General features: G+C 32.2%; 1 protein-coding gene across 3 annotated transcripts in view; it reads right to left on the bottom strand.

Annotated features, from left to right (window-relative positions):
* The window catches only part of BARX2 (BARX homeobox 2), an 80,247-nt gene extending 65,569 nt beyond the window's left edge, over positions 1 to 14,678 (bottom strand). Inside the window, exons 1-2 of one of the 3 annotated variants that reach the window (XM_053691543.1) lie at positions 14,595 to 14,678; positions 10,355 to 10,580 (exon numbers count right to left, since the gene is read on the bottom strand). In XM_053691543.1, coding sequence (XP_053547518.1) covers positions 10,355 to 10,541 — 187 coding nt within the window. In that variant the 5' untranslated portion in view covers positions 10,542 to 10,580; positions 14,595 to 14,678. Of the gene's footprint in view, positions 1 to 10,354; positions 11,004 to 11,414; positions 11,569 to 14,594 lie in introns of those variants that run through there. The other 2 variants (XM_053691544.1, XM_053691542.1) reach the window with 2 other exon arrangements.
* Positions 14,679 to 14,903: the final 225 nt, after the last annotated feature.

Raw genomic sequence — 14,903 nt, forward strand, 5'->3', positions numbered from 1 at the left:
AACTATCACAGAATGTGCTCCTGAACAAGAGCTTAGATGATAACAAATACTTGTGAGTGCTCCCTCTAGAAGCCGGGTGCTTGACCATTAAAGTTACCAGGCATAAAAGGGGCGGGGCTTAATGCTTTGCACAGGAAACCTTATCTCCCAGTGGGATCTGGGCACAAGGTGGAGAGCAGGGGCTAATATGTAATTGGCTTTTGCATGTTTACATTTTACTAGATAAAAACCCTGTGTCTTGACCATTAAGATTAGTTACTCTCTACTGCACTAAGCCTTGTCTGGTGTTTGTATGGGAGGGAAAAAGCTTCTTTCACTACACAGCATATTCACTGCGCATAGGGCTACTAGCTGAGCAGCTTTCCCAAAATCAGGAATATTGGTCCCTGGAGAAGGGTGTGTAGCATTGCAGGACTGCTCTGGACCTCACCTCAGGGTACAGGCTCCCAGGTCCTGTCACAGCTTTCAAACACATTAGAACCAATATCAATATGAAATCAATTAGAACCAATTTTGAAAACAATGTACTGTAATATTACTGCTGCCTGTAGTTTTTTGCTTGATTTTCGCATTTTTAACTGTTATAACATTTTCTAATATAAAGTTTTATTTTTCTGTTTTTTTCTGGGGACTAATTTATTGAAATGGATAAAAAAAACAATAAAAAAACACTGACTAATGCTGTTATTTTATGCTTTTTGTGCACATTGGAATGGGGTGTATGTTTCTAACCCAACTCAGAGAGACAATAAATAGCGTCAAATGCATGTATGCATTAATTCTAATCATGTGAGCATGGTAAGTATTTGAGTTTGGCTATGTGTTCACCCATTTAAAGGCTAAGCACACAGTGGAAGAAGTAAATTTGTTTAATGAAACATAACATTTTAAACTAGAGTACCCATTTAAATGGACTATCAGAGAACATTATTGCATTGACATTATCTTGTGTAACTTGTGAATGAAAATGTACATGTCACGGTCCTACTAGGATCCTCTAAGATTTTAAAGGACTATCTAGTGAGACACATTTTTCTAATGCAAAAGTCCTCCTACAGGCCAGATTCACTAATATTTAAGAGGGATACTTCAAATGTATGTCAATCAGGTAATTAAGTTGCTTATATATATAAATTAAAATTCTTTATATCATGCTATACCCACTTTAAACCAATTTAAAGAAACTTGAATAAAATAATTGACTTGGAGAAAAAAAGCAAATTCTCTCAATGCAAGTCATTTTTTTAAAAGCTACCCTCAACAAGTGACTTGCAATAATTAGGTATTTAAGACAAAACTGTAACAAAATTAACCTTAATTAGCTAATTTGCTATTAGAAGTGTACCATCCATAAATACGAACCTTCATAAATACATAAATAAGTACCTTGTTCAATCCAGTTGACTTTGAACCTAAAATCAGGATTTCACGTTGTACACAGCACACTTGCCATTTTGTTATAGTTTTGTAAGTCTCGGGTATAAAATGCACAGACACAATTATCTGTTTCTAACCATTTTACATCAGCATGTGGGCAGAAGTACAGAGCTTGAAATCCCTGGTTATTGGCTTTAACAGTATTAAAAATAATCCTGCTGGGTTAATGTATAACTAATGCCACTGGCAGCTAAAGTGTTCATTTTAAAATTAATCATTTGGTTGCCAGTGGTAGGAAGTTACAAGTTGCTCAAAGTCAGCTCGACTTTAGAAACAGTTTAGTTTTTTAAGAATAGCTTGACTTAAATCCTTAGCTAGAACAGCGGAATTTGACATTCTTTAGTTGACTGATTCTTACAAAAATATTGGTGCACAGTAAGCTTTTACAGGATAAACCGTAGTGTTGAGACATGTTTTTTGGTTTATTTTTTATTTATTTATTTATTTATTTATTTTGAGAGAACTAAACAAATTATTATTATTATTATTATTATTATTATTATCATAAGGCATTCTTATTGAAGACTTTCAAATGGAACATGAAATCTAATATTCTCAGATTGTATCTGTTAAATTGAATAATGCTTCATTTGCACATATATACTAGCAAATGAGTCATTTATTTATAGAATGAAACTGAAAAAAAAAAACAATTTTAGACAAGTTCAAAGCAAGTAAACATAAAGGATATATTTGCCTAGTATACAAATACAATACTAGTATATTTGTTCAGATTGCCATGACTGTTAAAGCATAGACCTGGTTGAGAATAGCAGGGATTGCATCTTCCAAGTGTGATTTACCCTTTGTGGGGTTGTAAGCTAAGGTCAGTAATACAAACATGGCATGCTCCAGCAACGGAGATCAAATAACATTGAGTTAAGATGTGTATTTAGCAAATAATAAACAGAACAACTTTAAACCAATTAAAATAAACTGTGCACTGGTCTTTAAACCATTTGTCAGCCTATGTTGCAGCACTCCCTGGAAGCTAAAGTGTTACTAAACTACAAGCTAGTTGATAAGAAAATAATAGATTGTGTGTGCGTATGTATATTATTATTATCATTTATTTGTATTGTGCCACAAGATTCCTGCCACACACACACACATATATATATATATATATATATATATATATATATATATATATATATACTGTATCAAGCAATCATGCGATTTTGAATATTTCATGTGATGCGTCGTTTAACTTTCTTCCTTGGTGTAATGATGTAACAGCATTAAAGAACAAAAGAAATAAGAAAAATTAAAAAATACATAAATAAATAAAAAGGCAACGTTAACATTCTCATAAATTATAAAAACCGCTATAAGAGTGAATTTAGACATAGGAATTATTAACTTCCAATTAAAATGGCTAGTAAATTGATTTAAAAGTTGGTTTCAACAAACTTGGAATAACTGAAACTGGAAAATAAATCTTTGGATTTGTTAAAGTCTGTAGTAAATGAGCCAATCAGACTCACATTAACACAAATCGGCAAACATATCTGTTTAAGTCAAATCAGTGCCAATTTGATCCAGTTTGGTTTTAATGTTTTTATTGTCAGTTGTTTGTAGATAACATGACTTTTGGCTGACTTAACTTTAAACAAATGCCTGTGTGTTCATATATCAGTAGGTCTGATATGTTTATGTGGCTATATGCCTTTTACTTCTGCAAGAAAATAAAAAGGAAATCATGGGAAAGTACCTCTAAATAACAGTGTCATTGTTTTTTTAATCGAGTGAGAGCCCCTTTTTTTAAGGGGCATAAAGCTTATTTTTTCTTTGTTTTTTATTTTCAATACCAGTTTAAAAGCCTCTAATGTAACAAAGTTTAATGCCCCTTTAATATTTAATGAGACCTTTTCCTTAAATCTCTGAGCACCAAAAATAACAGGTTGCAGGCCGTCCACAAGTAAGTTCCCCAACCCATGATCACACATTCTTTATGAAACTGGACAGCCCTTCTTTTGCTTTACTGCCATAAATAACTGCTGGAGATGCCAAAAATCATTATCTGTACCTGATTAAATCATTGTAAAGTTATTTTTTTTATTGCTCTAAGAAGAATGAAATTTAGAGAAAACAATCATACATAAATATGGCTGTTAAGACAAAAGCTCAATTGTAAAGCAATGGTTTTTGCTTTTCACAAAAATCTCTCTTCAATCAACAGTCCTCATAAACCGCAGAACATATAAACACGCTCTCATGATTCTCCACTGATCACATCACTGCTGAAATGCTTCAACACATCTGAGGTTTGGGAGACTGCAAACACCTGTTAACTCTTTGCTTGCTGCTTCTGGGCTTATTTTAAGGGGACAATCTGAAAGCACCACAAAGTCTGGTGACTTTATGAACATTTAGACAATTGTGTTGCTATGAACTAGCTGACTTGGTGGAAAATGTTGGCTGTTTTTTGAATCCTACCAGTTAAAGTTGGTATTAAATGAATAGCAAGTCGGCTATCCACAAATATCCAGCTTGCAACAGACTTCAAGTTAACTTGTCAAATCCAACAGAGTTGAGGTTTCAAATTGCACTCTGTGCACCTGCCACCTTGCTATAGTTAGGACTTAAAGTGAAATGACTGCAATAAAAAATGCATATTGGTGCATTTCAGTTTTGACTAGAATCAACTTTGCAATACACTGGTATTAGCTAAAATGCTTCTGGTAAAAGCTATCAATGTTTTTTACTTTACTGTGCACAGGGTGTACATGACATACAAAATTATACCCCATACACATGCATTCTAAGTGTTTTAACTAGAAACATTTTACTAGTGCATGTGTATAGGACAAAATATCTTTACTCAAAATTCAAATGCATTTGTACATTTCAATTTGAACTGTTATGTCCTTTAATGTGTAACTTGTTTAGCAGATATAGCTGTCAGATATTATTTAGACCAATTTATATAGAAAAATCAAAATGTAAAAACACCCCTTTTTATGGAAAAACGTAGCAACAAATTAAATATATGTATACTGACATATTAAATATTAATCAGAATAATCATGCAATTATCTTAATGTAATATCCTTTCTCCTGTGTTATTGTTTTAGTGTACAACAAGGATCTCTAATTAAGTGCTGCCCAAGCGCGAAATGCATCAGATCTTATCCTCTCCATGTGTAATATTGTTTTAAACATGATTGAATACCAGTTATTGTTTCATCACTTGAGGAGTACATGAACTTGGATTTATATGGTTAAAACAAGTTCAACAAATTAAACCAATCTGACTGCTGTTTATTCAAGAGGGTTGATTTTCTGAGAATAAGTCAATTTGAAGTAAATGAGTTTGAACTCTCTTCCATGCAGTGAAGGACATTCAAATAGGCATAGGAAAAATCCATCAGCCTTGGCCTCTTAAAAACACATTTTGATCTGAACACCATGGTCTAGTGCCATATTGCCTTCAGGTCATGTGCATGGTTAAGGTTATCACTGAAGCAAAGATGATTTTTAAAAGAAGCATTAAAAAAAAAATCCTATAGATTTTTTAAAAAAAATCTTCGAATCAAATTTTAAATACAACGCTGTTAATTTTGTATTCAATTTTGTGCAATGCAAAACAAATAACATTAGTTCAATGTAATGAATTAGGTTTGGATTAACCCTGGTTATTCGGACTAATGTTTCAAGAATACTAAGCATCAGTTCCAGTTATTTTTCTAGTTTTTCAGCTGCGCACCTGGCAGTTCTAGATTGTCTAAGTAGCTATGGATGGGACTGAAAAAGTATACATAAATTATAACAAAATTATAAATGTATTATTTATGTATCTTTATTTTATCTATTTTCTAGAATAGTTGTTCCCAACTAACATCTCACATAGTAACCTATAAAAAGTACCAAGTTCCTTATACGAAAAGAGCTAATAATAAAAATGTCATGATTATATGTTTTATTAAAACATATCCAAACCCCTTAGCCTTTTATCCTCTCTAGCAGCTAAAAGGTTAATGTCCAGAATGTTCTTCATATTTTTTTTTAGTTGTGTACCAATGTATTGCATTAATATAGTGATTGACTTGTCATAGCTATGTAAAAATAAACCAGGTTGTCGTATCAATTTAAAAAAAAAAAAAAAAAAACACAAAAAGGAAAAATTAAGAACCACTGGTAGCTTGCTAGATCTTGCAGGTGAATACTGAGACAGTAATTAATCCAACACAGAGTTATGTTGAGTATTAAATGTGTTTTAAACCACACAGAATCCCAAATGGGATGACAGATATTTTATATGAACATTATTAAATAGCATTAAATATTACTGGTGTATATAACCCTTCCTGTGAAATAGAGCTTTACCAAAACACTTTCAAATCTATAGCTTGGTAAAGTTATGGCCTCTTTGGTATAATGTATCTCACATCTAACATAAAATTTGAAAACAGTCCCCTAAAATCTGTTGTTATTAACCCTTATTTACCAATTTGGCTACAAGAAATTGATTTTAGTTGGTTCTGGTCTTAAATTAAGCTAATAATTATGTTATTATAAAATGCCTATGATTTTTTTTCCTAATGCTCGCTGATTGAAAAAAATAACCACCCTAAGATTAGCGCTGCGGAATCTGTTGGCGCTCTACAAATAACCAATAATAATAAGATAAAAGCAAACCTGAAAATCCTGATGCTTTTTTTTTTTAAAAACTAAAAATGTTATATTTCTAGTAAATACACATTTTGTTTCTCTTTCTCAGATTTTATGTGTGTGTATATATATATATATATAAATAAAACTTAATTCACCAGGGTCAAGCTCTCACTATACCTTGACAGCCTCCGGGGTTCACTTCAAATAATCTTGTAGAAAAAGCAATGCATGAAGGCACTCTCTGTGTTAAACAAGTCGCGCTAGGAGTACGCTGTGACACAATTACAATGTGTGTGATGGGGAGAGTATTTAGGTATTTTGTATGTTTTATGTAAGTTTGAGGATGGGGGTGACCCTGAAAACGTTAACTGATTAAAGTTACTTGTTTAATAATAAAAACTTGTTTAAATAATACTGCATTATTATATATATATCTCAAAGTTCAGAGTGATCTGCACTCTCACTATACAATTGGTCAACTACCAGGGTGCTGAGTTAATAAAAATATAAAGCACAAAAGAGAACTGCACTCACTGGATTTATTAAAAAAACAACAAAATGTATTTACATACAGGGTCCAAACCTGAGGAAGGGGTTTTGGCCCCCGAAACGTCACCATTTGTACCATATGTAAATAAATGTTGTTGTTTTTTATAAATCCAGTGAGTTCTGTTTTGTGCTATATATATATTTAAAATAAAGAAAAGTTTCAGATTTTAGGCCCTAATGTATATATTGTATACATTTAAAACAGTTTATATTGAAGATTGAATAAAAAAATGCATTGGCTGAGTGCAGAGAAAAGGTGAACAAAGGGTAAAATCTTATACAACAGGCTAATGTTCAGTATATGAATGCAAATATGTATAAATAAAATCAGTTTGAAAGAAACATGTAATATGTCAGTGTAGGTGATATATCAAGTAATATGCCTTACCTTGGTGGTTTCCAGTCTTTGATTAGTTGCACGCTTATGCATATTTCTGTTAAATTATGTGTTTTTACCAATTTGATGCCACAATTACTTCATTAAAGTAATAGAAAAAAATGAATATATTGTCTAATAAAATGTTTATTCACACTCATTAAATATTGCTCCAACTTAAAACCAACTTCAGCTAAGTAAGCTAAAATGAATTATTTGGAGAAAAAATGTCCACATTAGCTATTTTTAAAAGCCAAATCAGTTATAACATCATCCTTATGCGCATTACAAGTAAATTTATGTCAGCTATGTCAGAAAATCAGCCAACTCGCTTATTAAAGTACAATAAATGCTCTATTAACAAAGCAATGACTTGTAAGGGACTTGAGACCCAACTGTTGAATCAAGTTGACTTCATCTCTAAAGACAATGATTTTAAGGTTCAGTATTTTTATCAACCAACTTGCAATATTTGTAATGTAACTATAGCAAACCTCAGGCATAATAATATTTACTAAATACAAGTGCCAATTGTTATTAGGCCAATTTAGATAGGGATAACTAATTAAATACACTTAATAAAATGCCAATACGCCCCCTGCAATTATTGTAAATACATTCTACAAAAAATGTATGTATAAACTTTAAAAAAAAAATGATGACGGTGTATTCTAAATCCAATTGTAATAATACATTTTATAATGTAATAACATTGAATTACACAGTAAATTAACTAATATTAAACTATTTTTTTATTTACATTAAATTATATGTATATATATATATATATATATATATATATATATTTATGATTTATTATTATTACATGTCAAATATATTCTTATCTTTGCATTTTAAATAAAAGCTAAACTATGTATTTGAATTTCAGCTGTTTATTGGCTATTATATCGGATTTAAAGAACTTTACAAATGTGTAATTTGAAACTGAGCAAATATTTAACAGCCAATAAGAATAAATGTAATACAAATCTACTGACAGCTTTTAATACACAAGTCTGTTAGAAAGTGGCAGATTTGGGGATAGATTTCACTGCATATAAGTGTTTATTTACACAACTTTATTTAAAAAAGTATTTAAAAAATAACAATAGACATTGCTTACAAATACAAGAAGAGACTTACACTAATAATATTAATTGTTGATTGTCTAATATGGTACAGGGCAAAACTCAACAGATATTATGTTTAGTTTTATTCAAGATTTGCCCCTGCAAAATCTAGTTGTTTGTCGAAAACTGATATAATATCAGATAAAACTGCATGAATCACAGTTTTTTATTTTTAAATGACAATATTAGTGTTTCTACTAATCCATGCAAAATCTTACAATCCTGAGGCCAAATATATAAAATTCTTGTGTAATAAAATATTAACCATTCTGCAATATTTCACGGTTAAACGTTGTGCTCTAAAATAATTTTTTAAATTAATCAAAAGAAAAATAATTACATTTTAGATAAATGTAAAGCAGTTTGAATAAATAAAATTTTTTTGGTTTGCTACAAGACCCAGTATATAAAGGACTAATTTATCTCTGTGTTTGTATATATATATATTTATTTACTTATTTTTATTTTTTTGTACAAGTATAATTAATTTTTTTAGCAATAATCGAAAAAGTATCATTAAGCTTTGCTTAATTTATTAAACAATTGTAACACAGAAATCACTTACACTTAGCCAGAGGCTATATATGTGTTGATTACATAGTTTCCTAATTTTGTTAAAAGAGACCCCTGATTCTAACATATTTACCTACTTTCCTGAATATATATTTTTGTATTATATAACACCAATATCTGAGATGAGGGGGTCAAAGTTCATGGTAGCAACACTTATATCTATAGCTCTATATCTATCTATAGCTCTATATCTATCTATATATATCAAAATAACAGGAGTATTGCATTGAGCAATGATACATTTTATTGGACTAACTATATATTTATAAATATATAGTTATTCCAATAATAAAGTATCATTGCTCAATGCAATACTGTTATTTTGATATCTAAATCTCTAGACTAACACGGCTACTCCAATCAATGTATCTATATTTATATATATATAGTGAAGATTGGAGTAGCCGTGTTAGTCCAGTAGATAGATGCTCAAAAAACAAAGTATTGCAGTATGCAGTGATACCTTTTTTATTGGACTAACATAATATTTCAAAGACAAGCTTTCAAGAGTTTTCCTCTCTTCCTCAGTATTTCTTCAGACCTGAGGAAGAGAGGAAAACTCTTGAAAGCTTGTCTTTGAAATATTATGTTAGTCCAATAAAAAAGGTATCACTGCATACTGCAATACTTTGTTTTTTGAGTATATATATATATATATATATATATATATATATATATATATATATATATATATATATATATATATATATATATATATATATATATAAATATATATATATATATATATTAATATATATACTCATGCCTCTAGCTTTAAAACAAGGTGAATGTAGCTATATTTATCTTATTATTATTTTTATTATTGTTATTAATAATAATAATAATTATTATTATTATTATTATTATTGTTAATGAGATGAAGTTAATAATAATAATAATAATAATAATAATAATATTATTATAAAACAAACAGTTTAGATATGTTTTACTTGTTTTTATTTTATACTATTTATATTTTACATCTATAACAGTTAATTAGGCACTTAATTAACTAGATTATGTCTATTTATATTACAGATAATGAAGCATCAGAGGAGGTAGCTGTATATAAAGCAATATGGTACAAAGTCACAAAATATATGTTATATAATATAGTAGAAAGAGGGTTATTGTACTAAAGTATATGCAGTGTACATATAAAAGCATCTAAAATTAATTTGATAAAGAAAAGTATATCACTTAATAATGATAAATGAATGTCCCGTATTTTATATCATTACAACCCAAATATTCCCTAAACACTCTAATTTCTTAAAAAACACTATTTATATTACATTTAAAAAAAAATCAATCTTCTTCACAAGAAAATAAAACTCACCATTGCTAGGTCTGTGACTTTTATATTCATGTGTGATTTTGCAAACAATGACATAAGACTAAACAACCCTTTAATGTATATTCATGGCTAAATAGATAATGGTTTGAATTAAAGTGTTAAAGATAACTATATATTTTAACTTTAAGAAACATTTTTTTATTGCCTAATTCTTTATATTTCCTTTTTTATAATCTACAGATATATCCTCAAATAATGCAAATTATAGAGCAATAATAAATGCAATTACAATAAACCAACTAAGAATAATGAAACAAAAAATGACCCTTATTACCCCTCCCCAGTGCAGTATAGTGAATTGATGCCCTTACTTACCAGAGCAAGAGTGAAGGGGCTTGGGCCTGATCAGCAGAGAGGGACACACCGAGTACAGGGACAATTTCTCAAAGTAATCGCAGGTCTCCTTGGATAAGATCTCATCTATCATGAAGGATTTGTAGCGCCGCCTGGCTGCCTTGAGCTGTCCGGGGGAGGTGAGCCTCAGCTCGGCTTGGCAGTGCATGATGAGCCGCTGCAGGGGTAGTTCACTTCTCTCCTTGGTCTAGTCGGTCAGAAGAGAAATCAGTGAAGAGAGTGAAGGGATCCAAGTGGTGCAGGGTCTGAAAGCAAAGCCTGGTGTAGGGTCTGGGGGCAGCAGGGGGCACAGAGGCTTCTAGCAGAAGGTGTTTCAGGTGATGGAAGTTCAAAGAGGGCAGAGCCTGGCAGTAGGTTGCTCAGGGGTTGGCTGCAGGGTCTGGCAAGTGGTTGATGCAAGGTAGCAAAGGGTCTAGAGACGGGTGTAGGGTCTGTCAGCAAGGGAGCAATGCAGGGTCTGTCAATTGGTGGGTGTTGCCAGCAGAAGGACAGGGCACTGCTTGGCAGTAGGGGAGTAATTTAGAGTCTGGCTGTAAGATGGTCCAGGCACAAGCAGCAGCGCGCACTGAAGTGCAGTATAGGAAGTTCTGGCATTAAGTTGGTTCAGTGCCTGCAAAAATAGAATAGTGAAAGCAATTGTAATATTTAGCAGCAACTTGATTCAGGGTCTGGCAGACCGGTGCTTAATCATGCACCAGGTTATTGTAGGGTATGAAAGCAAGATGGGGCTGTGCCTCAGATTGGCATAGGTTTAAAAATAGCTTGTTGCAGCAGGTGGTCGCTGGGACTGGCAAAGTGTTAGTGTAGGGTATGGCAGCAAGTTGGTGCCGGGTTTGGCAACAGGTTGGTGCCGGGTATAGCAACAGGTTGGCACGAGTTTTGATAGCAACTTGATGCAGGGTCTAGCAGCAGGTGGCAGCAGGTTAGTGTAGGGTCTGGCAGCAGGTTAGTGGAGGGTCTGGCAGCAGGTGGCAGCAGGTTAGTGTAGGGTCTAGCAGCGGGTAATGCAGGATCTTCTCACCCTGCTTCTAGCTCCCAGCTCTGTAAATGGCAGGTCCTGTGCGTCTTCACTACTCTCCTATATAAACCATCTGATAAATATCATTTCAATCCCTTTTTAGGACACTCCAGCTGTCAATCAGATAGAGCCTCTGCTTACAATGAGATCCCTTCACTCCATTGTTTGAATGCTTAGTGCTGGGAGGGAACTGAGAACAAATGCTGGCTAATTGGTGCCCAGCCTCTGCACTTACCTCTCTCCTCCTCTCTCCCTCCCTCTTCATCTCAGGCTTTTCTCTCTCTATTTTAAGACTCGCTTTTTTCCTTTCAACGCTGGAGATTTGCCAAAAGCCTTTGCTTTGAATGTGCCATTGAGTAATACGTTTTATAAAGGCTGAGTACTTCCAAATATAATAACCTAAACTCCCAGCCTGACCATAACATTACATTTTCACTCTGTGCACCAATGTGTCACTTCAAATGGTAAACAAATACCAGTGTATAACAGGGATTTATAATATTAGTCAACATTTTATATGACATTATCATGTGCCCATGGGCAGTATCCACATGTGAAGTACTAATGGCCAGCTTTTAACATATTTATGTGCATACTGTTGTGCCAGTGTGTGTGTGTTTACAATATAACAATATACATGCATAACAGTATGGATTACACTTATAGCTGAAGAATGGTAAAACACACACACTATATTCTCATAAACACCAAATAACATACAAACACACTACACACACATCACACACACGCACAAACACCCCATAACATACAAACACATTACACACACAACACATAAATACACACAAAACATAACACACATACATAAACACACATCACACACACATACACACTCACTATATTCACAAACACCACATAACATATACACTACACACACACACACACACACATATATATATATATATATATTTACACGCACACACAAAAACACAACACATAAACACACAGTACACACACATCACACACACTATGCACAAACACCACCCAATACACTCACAAACACATTACGCACACAAACACATACATAAACACACACGAGACAAACACTATATACACAAATTCCACATAACATACAAACACACTACACACACACATACACACACAGACATACATAAACAAACACTACACACACATTACACACGATATCCACAAACACACCACACAACACACTCACAAACACATTACACAAACACAAATATACACCCACAAAACATAACACACATACATAAACACAGACAACACACACACATACACATTCTAAATACAAACAGCAAACAACACACTACACACCACACATAATACATATTCACACTCTGACACACAATTATTAATGAATTAATCAACATCTCTTTATAAGGAACTATAAACCCTCATAACACCATAAAATGCTGTGCAAATCAAAAACAATCAAACAAAAAAACGATTTGCCCACAATATAATACTCAGGGAAATCTCTGTATTTTCCTCCGACATAGAAATCATACCCTGCTTTGAATATGTACTTATATATACTTTTACAGAAAAATAAATAAGGAGAACTCGAACTCTTATATGAAGAACATAGCAAGTTGTAGTCTAGATTTCTGCTACAATTAGTATGATTTAATAAATATTTTTCAAAATATCTATCATTTATCTATCTATTTTTCTATCTATTTATTTTTCTTTCTATCTACCTATCATCTATCTATTTATTTATCTATCTATTTAGTTGTCTTTTTATCTATTTTCTTGCGTGTCTAATCTACATATCAAACCAATAGATTTAATAAAAAAAAAAACTAAGTGTTTTACAAATACAAATGATGCCATGATACCGAAATATTCATTGACCTATACAAATCTTACACTGAGTTGACAACTTATAATATATTATAATATTATTTCTGAGCAATTAAATTAATGTTTTATTTAAAAAAATGGAAAACAGAATTTGAAACTGGATGATTTTGGTGGTGAACCTTTTTTTTCCATTCAGAGTATTATGGTTTCCATTAGTAACATTAACTGGAAGTCAGTTTATTAAAGCCTGAGAATGAAGAACACAATTTGTTTTCTATTCTATTCATTTTAGAGTTGTCAGTCACTTTTGTACCTCAAAGATTTGACATTGTGTATCAGTCACTTGCAAGGGTTAAAGAAACCTTTTTAAAGAACTACACTTTAAGAAGAAAAGATATGCACAAATGTCACTATTTTTAGATTAATAAGTTGTTCTTTTTCTATTGATTTTTTGTTTAAAATAATGTGCATCGCATATGCCAACACTATCTGCAACGATGTCTGCTTGAGAACCATTGTGCTAATTTTACTGTTTCCCCTAATAATTCTGTAAGTTTCTTACATAAAAAAGACACACTCACTCATGAAAACACATGCTCACAACACACATAGCCACATTCACATTTACACATATAACCACACACAAATATATACACATATAACCACATGCATATACTCACACTCACACTCACATACAATAATTGTCACATACACTCACACACACACACATATAACCACATTCACATACTCACACATATAACCACACACCAACAGAAACACATATAACCACATGCTCATACACACACACACACATTCACATACACACACAAAACACACACACCACACACACACTCACACACACACAAAACACAACACACACTCACATACACACACAAAACACACACACCACACACACACACACAAAACACACACACCACACACACACTCACACACAAAGCACACACTCACATATACACAGATACACAATGGCATCTGCATCATGCAATAACACAATCTAATACAGTATTACATATACATATCAGAATTAATATCAACATATATGAAACATAACATTATAATATATACACCTATATTTATTTGTTTAATCCCTTTTTTAATGCACAGATATACAAATCAAACTGTAACTAACTTATGATAGATTTAAAATTAAGCCGATAAGAGATAGAAAGTGTGCTGAGAAAATAACAGTATTATGCATGAAGAAATGCAATAAAACCTTTATTAATCATATATAAAATATAAACCTGTCATTCTAATATTTCAGCTTACGGTATTAGTGTAACTATGTAACAATTTATATTAACAATTCTATAAAACACCTAGATGTCATTTTATTGCAACATTTCCCCTTCCAGTCCTCACCTTTTCAATCCCCTGATTATCTGGTGGATTTATTGGATCTGATGCAGAATGTCACAAGAAAGGGATCCATAAAGTCAGATAGATTTCTTGTATCCAGCTTCGGAAGATGACAGCTTATAATATCTGCTCACAGTCTGCAGCTTCTCTGTGGTTTTAACACTAAATGCCCTTGGGCTTTGTGAAGATCTTGAGCAATCCTTATTTGTGAGGTTTACAGATATTTTAAACAGCTCAATCAATTGTGAGTTCAATCCAAGGACTTTACTTTCTCAAGACAAGTTAACTTTTTTTTTTCTTTCAAAAACACAA

The sequence above is a fragment of the Bombina bombina genome, chromosome 8, assembly GCF_027579735.1.
Source record: "Bombina bombina isolate aBomBom1 chromosome 8, aBomBom1.pri, whole genome shotgun sequence".
NCBI classification, from domain to species: domain Eukaryota; kingdom Metazoa; phylum Chordata; class Amphibia; order Anura; family Bombinatoridae; genus Bombina; species Bombina bombina.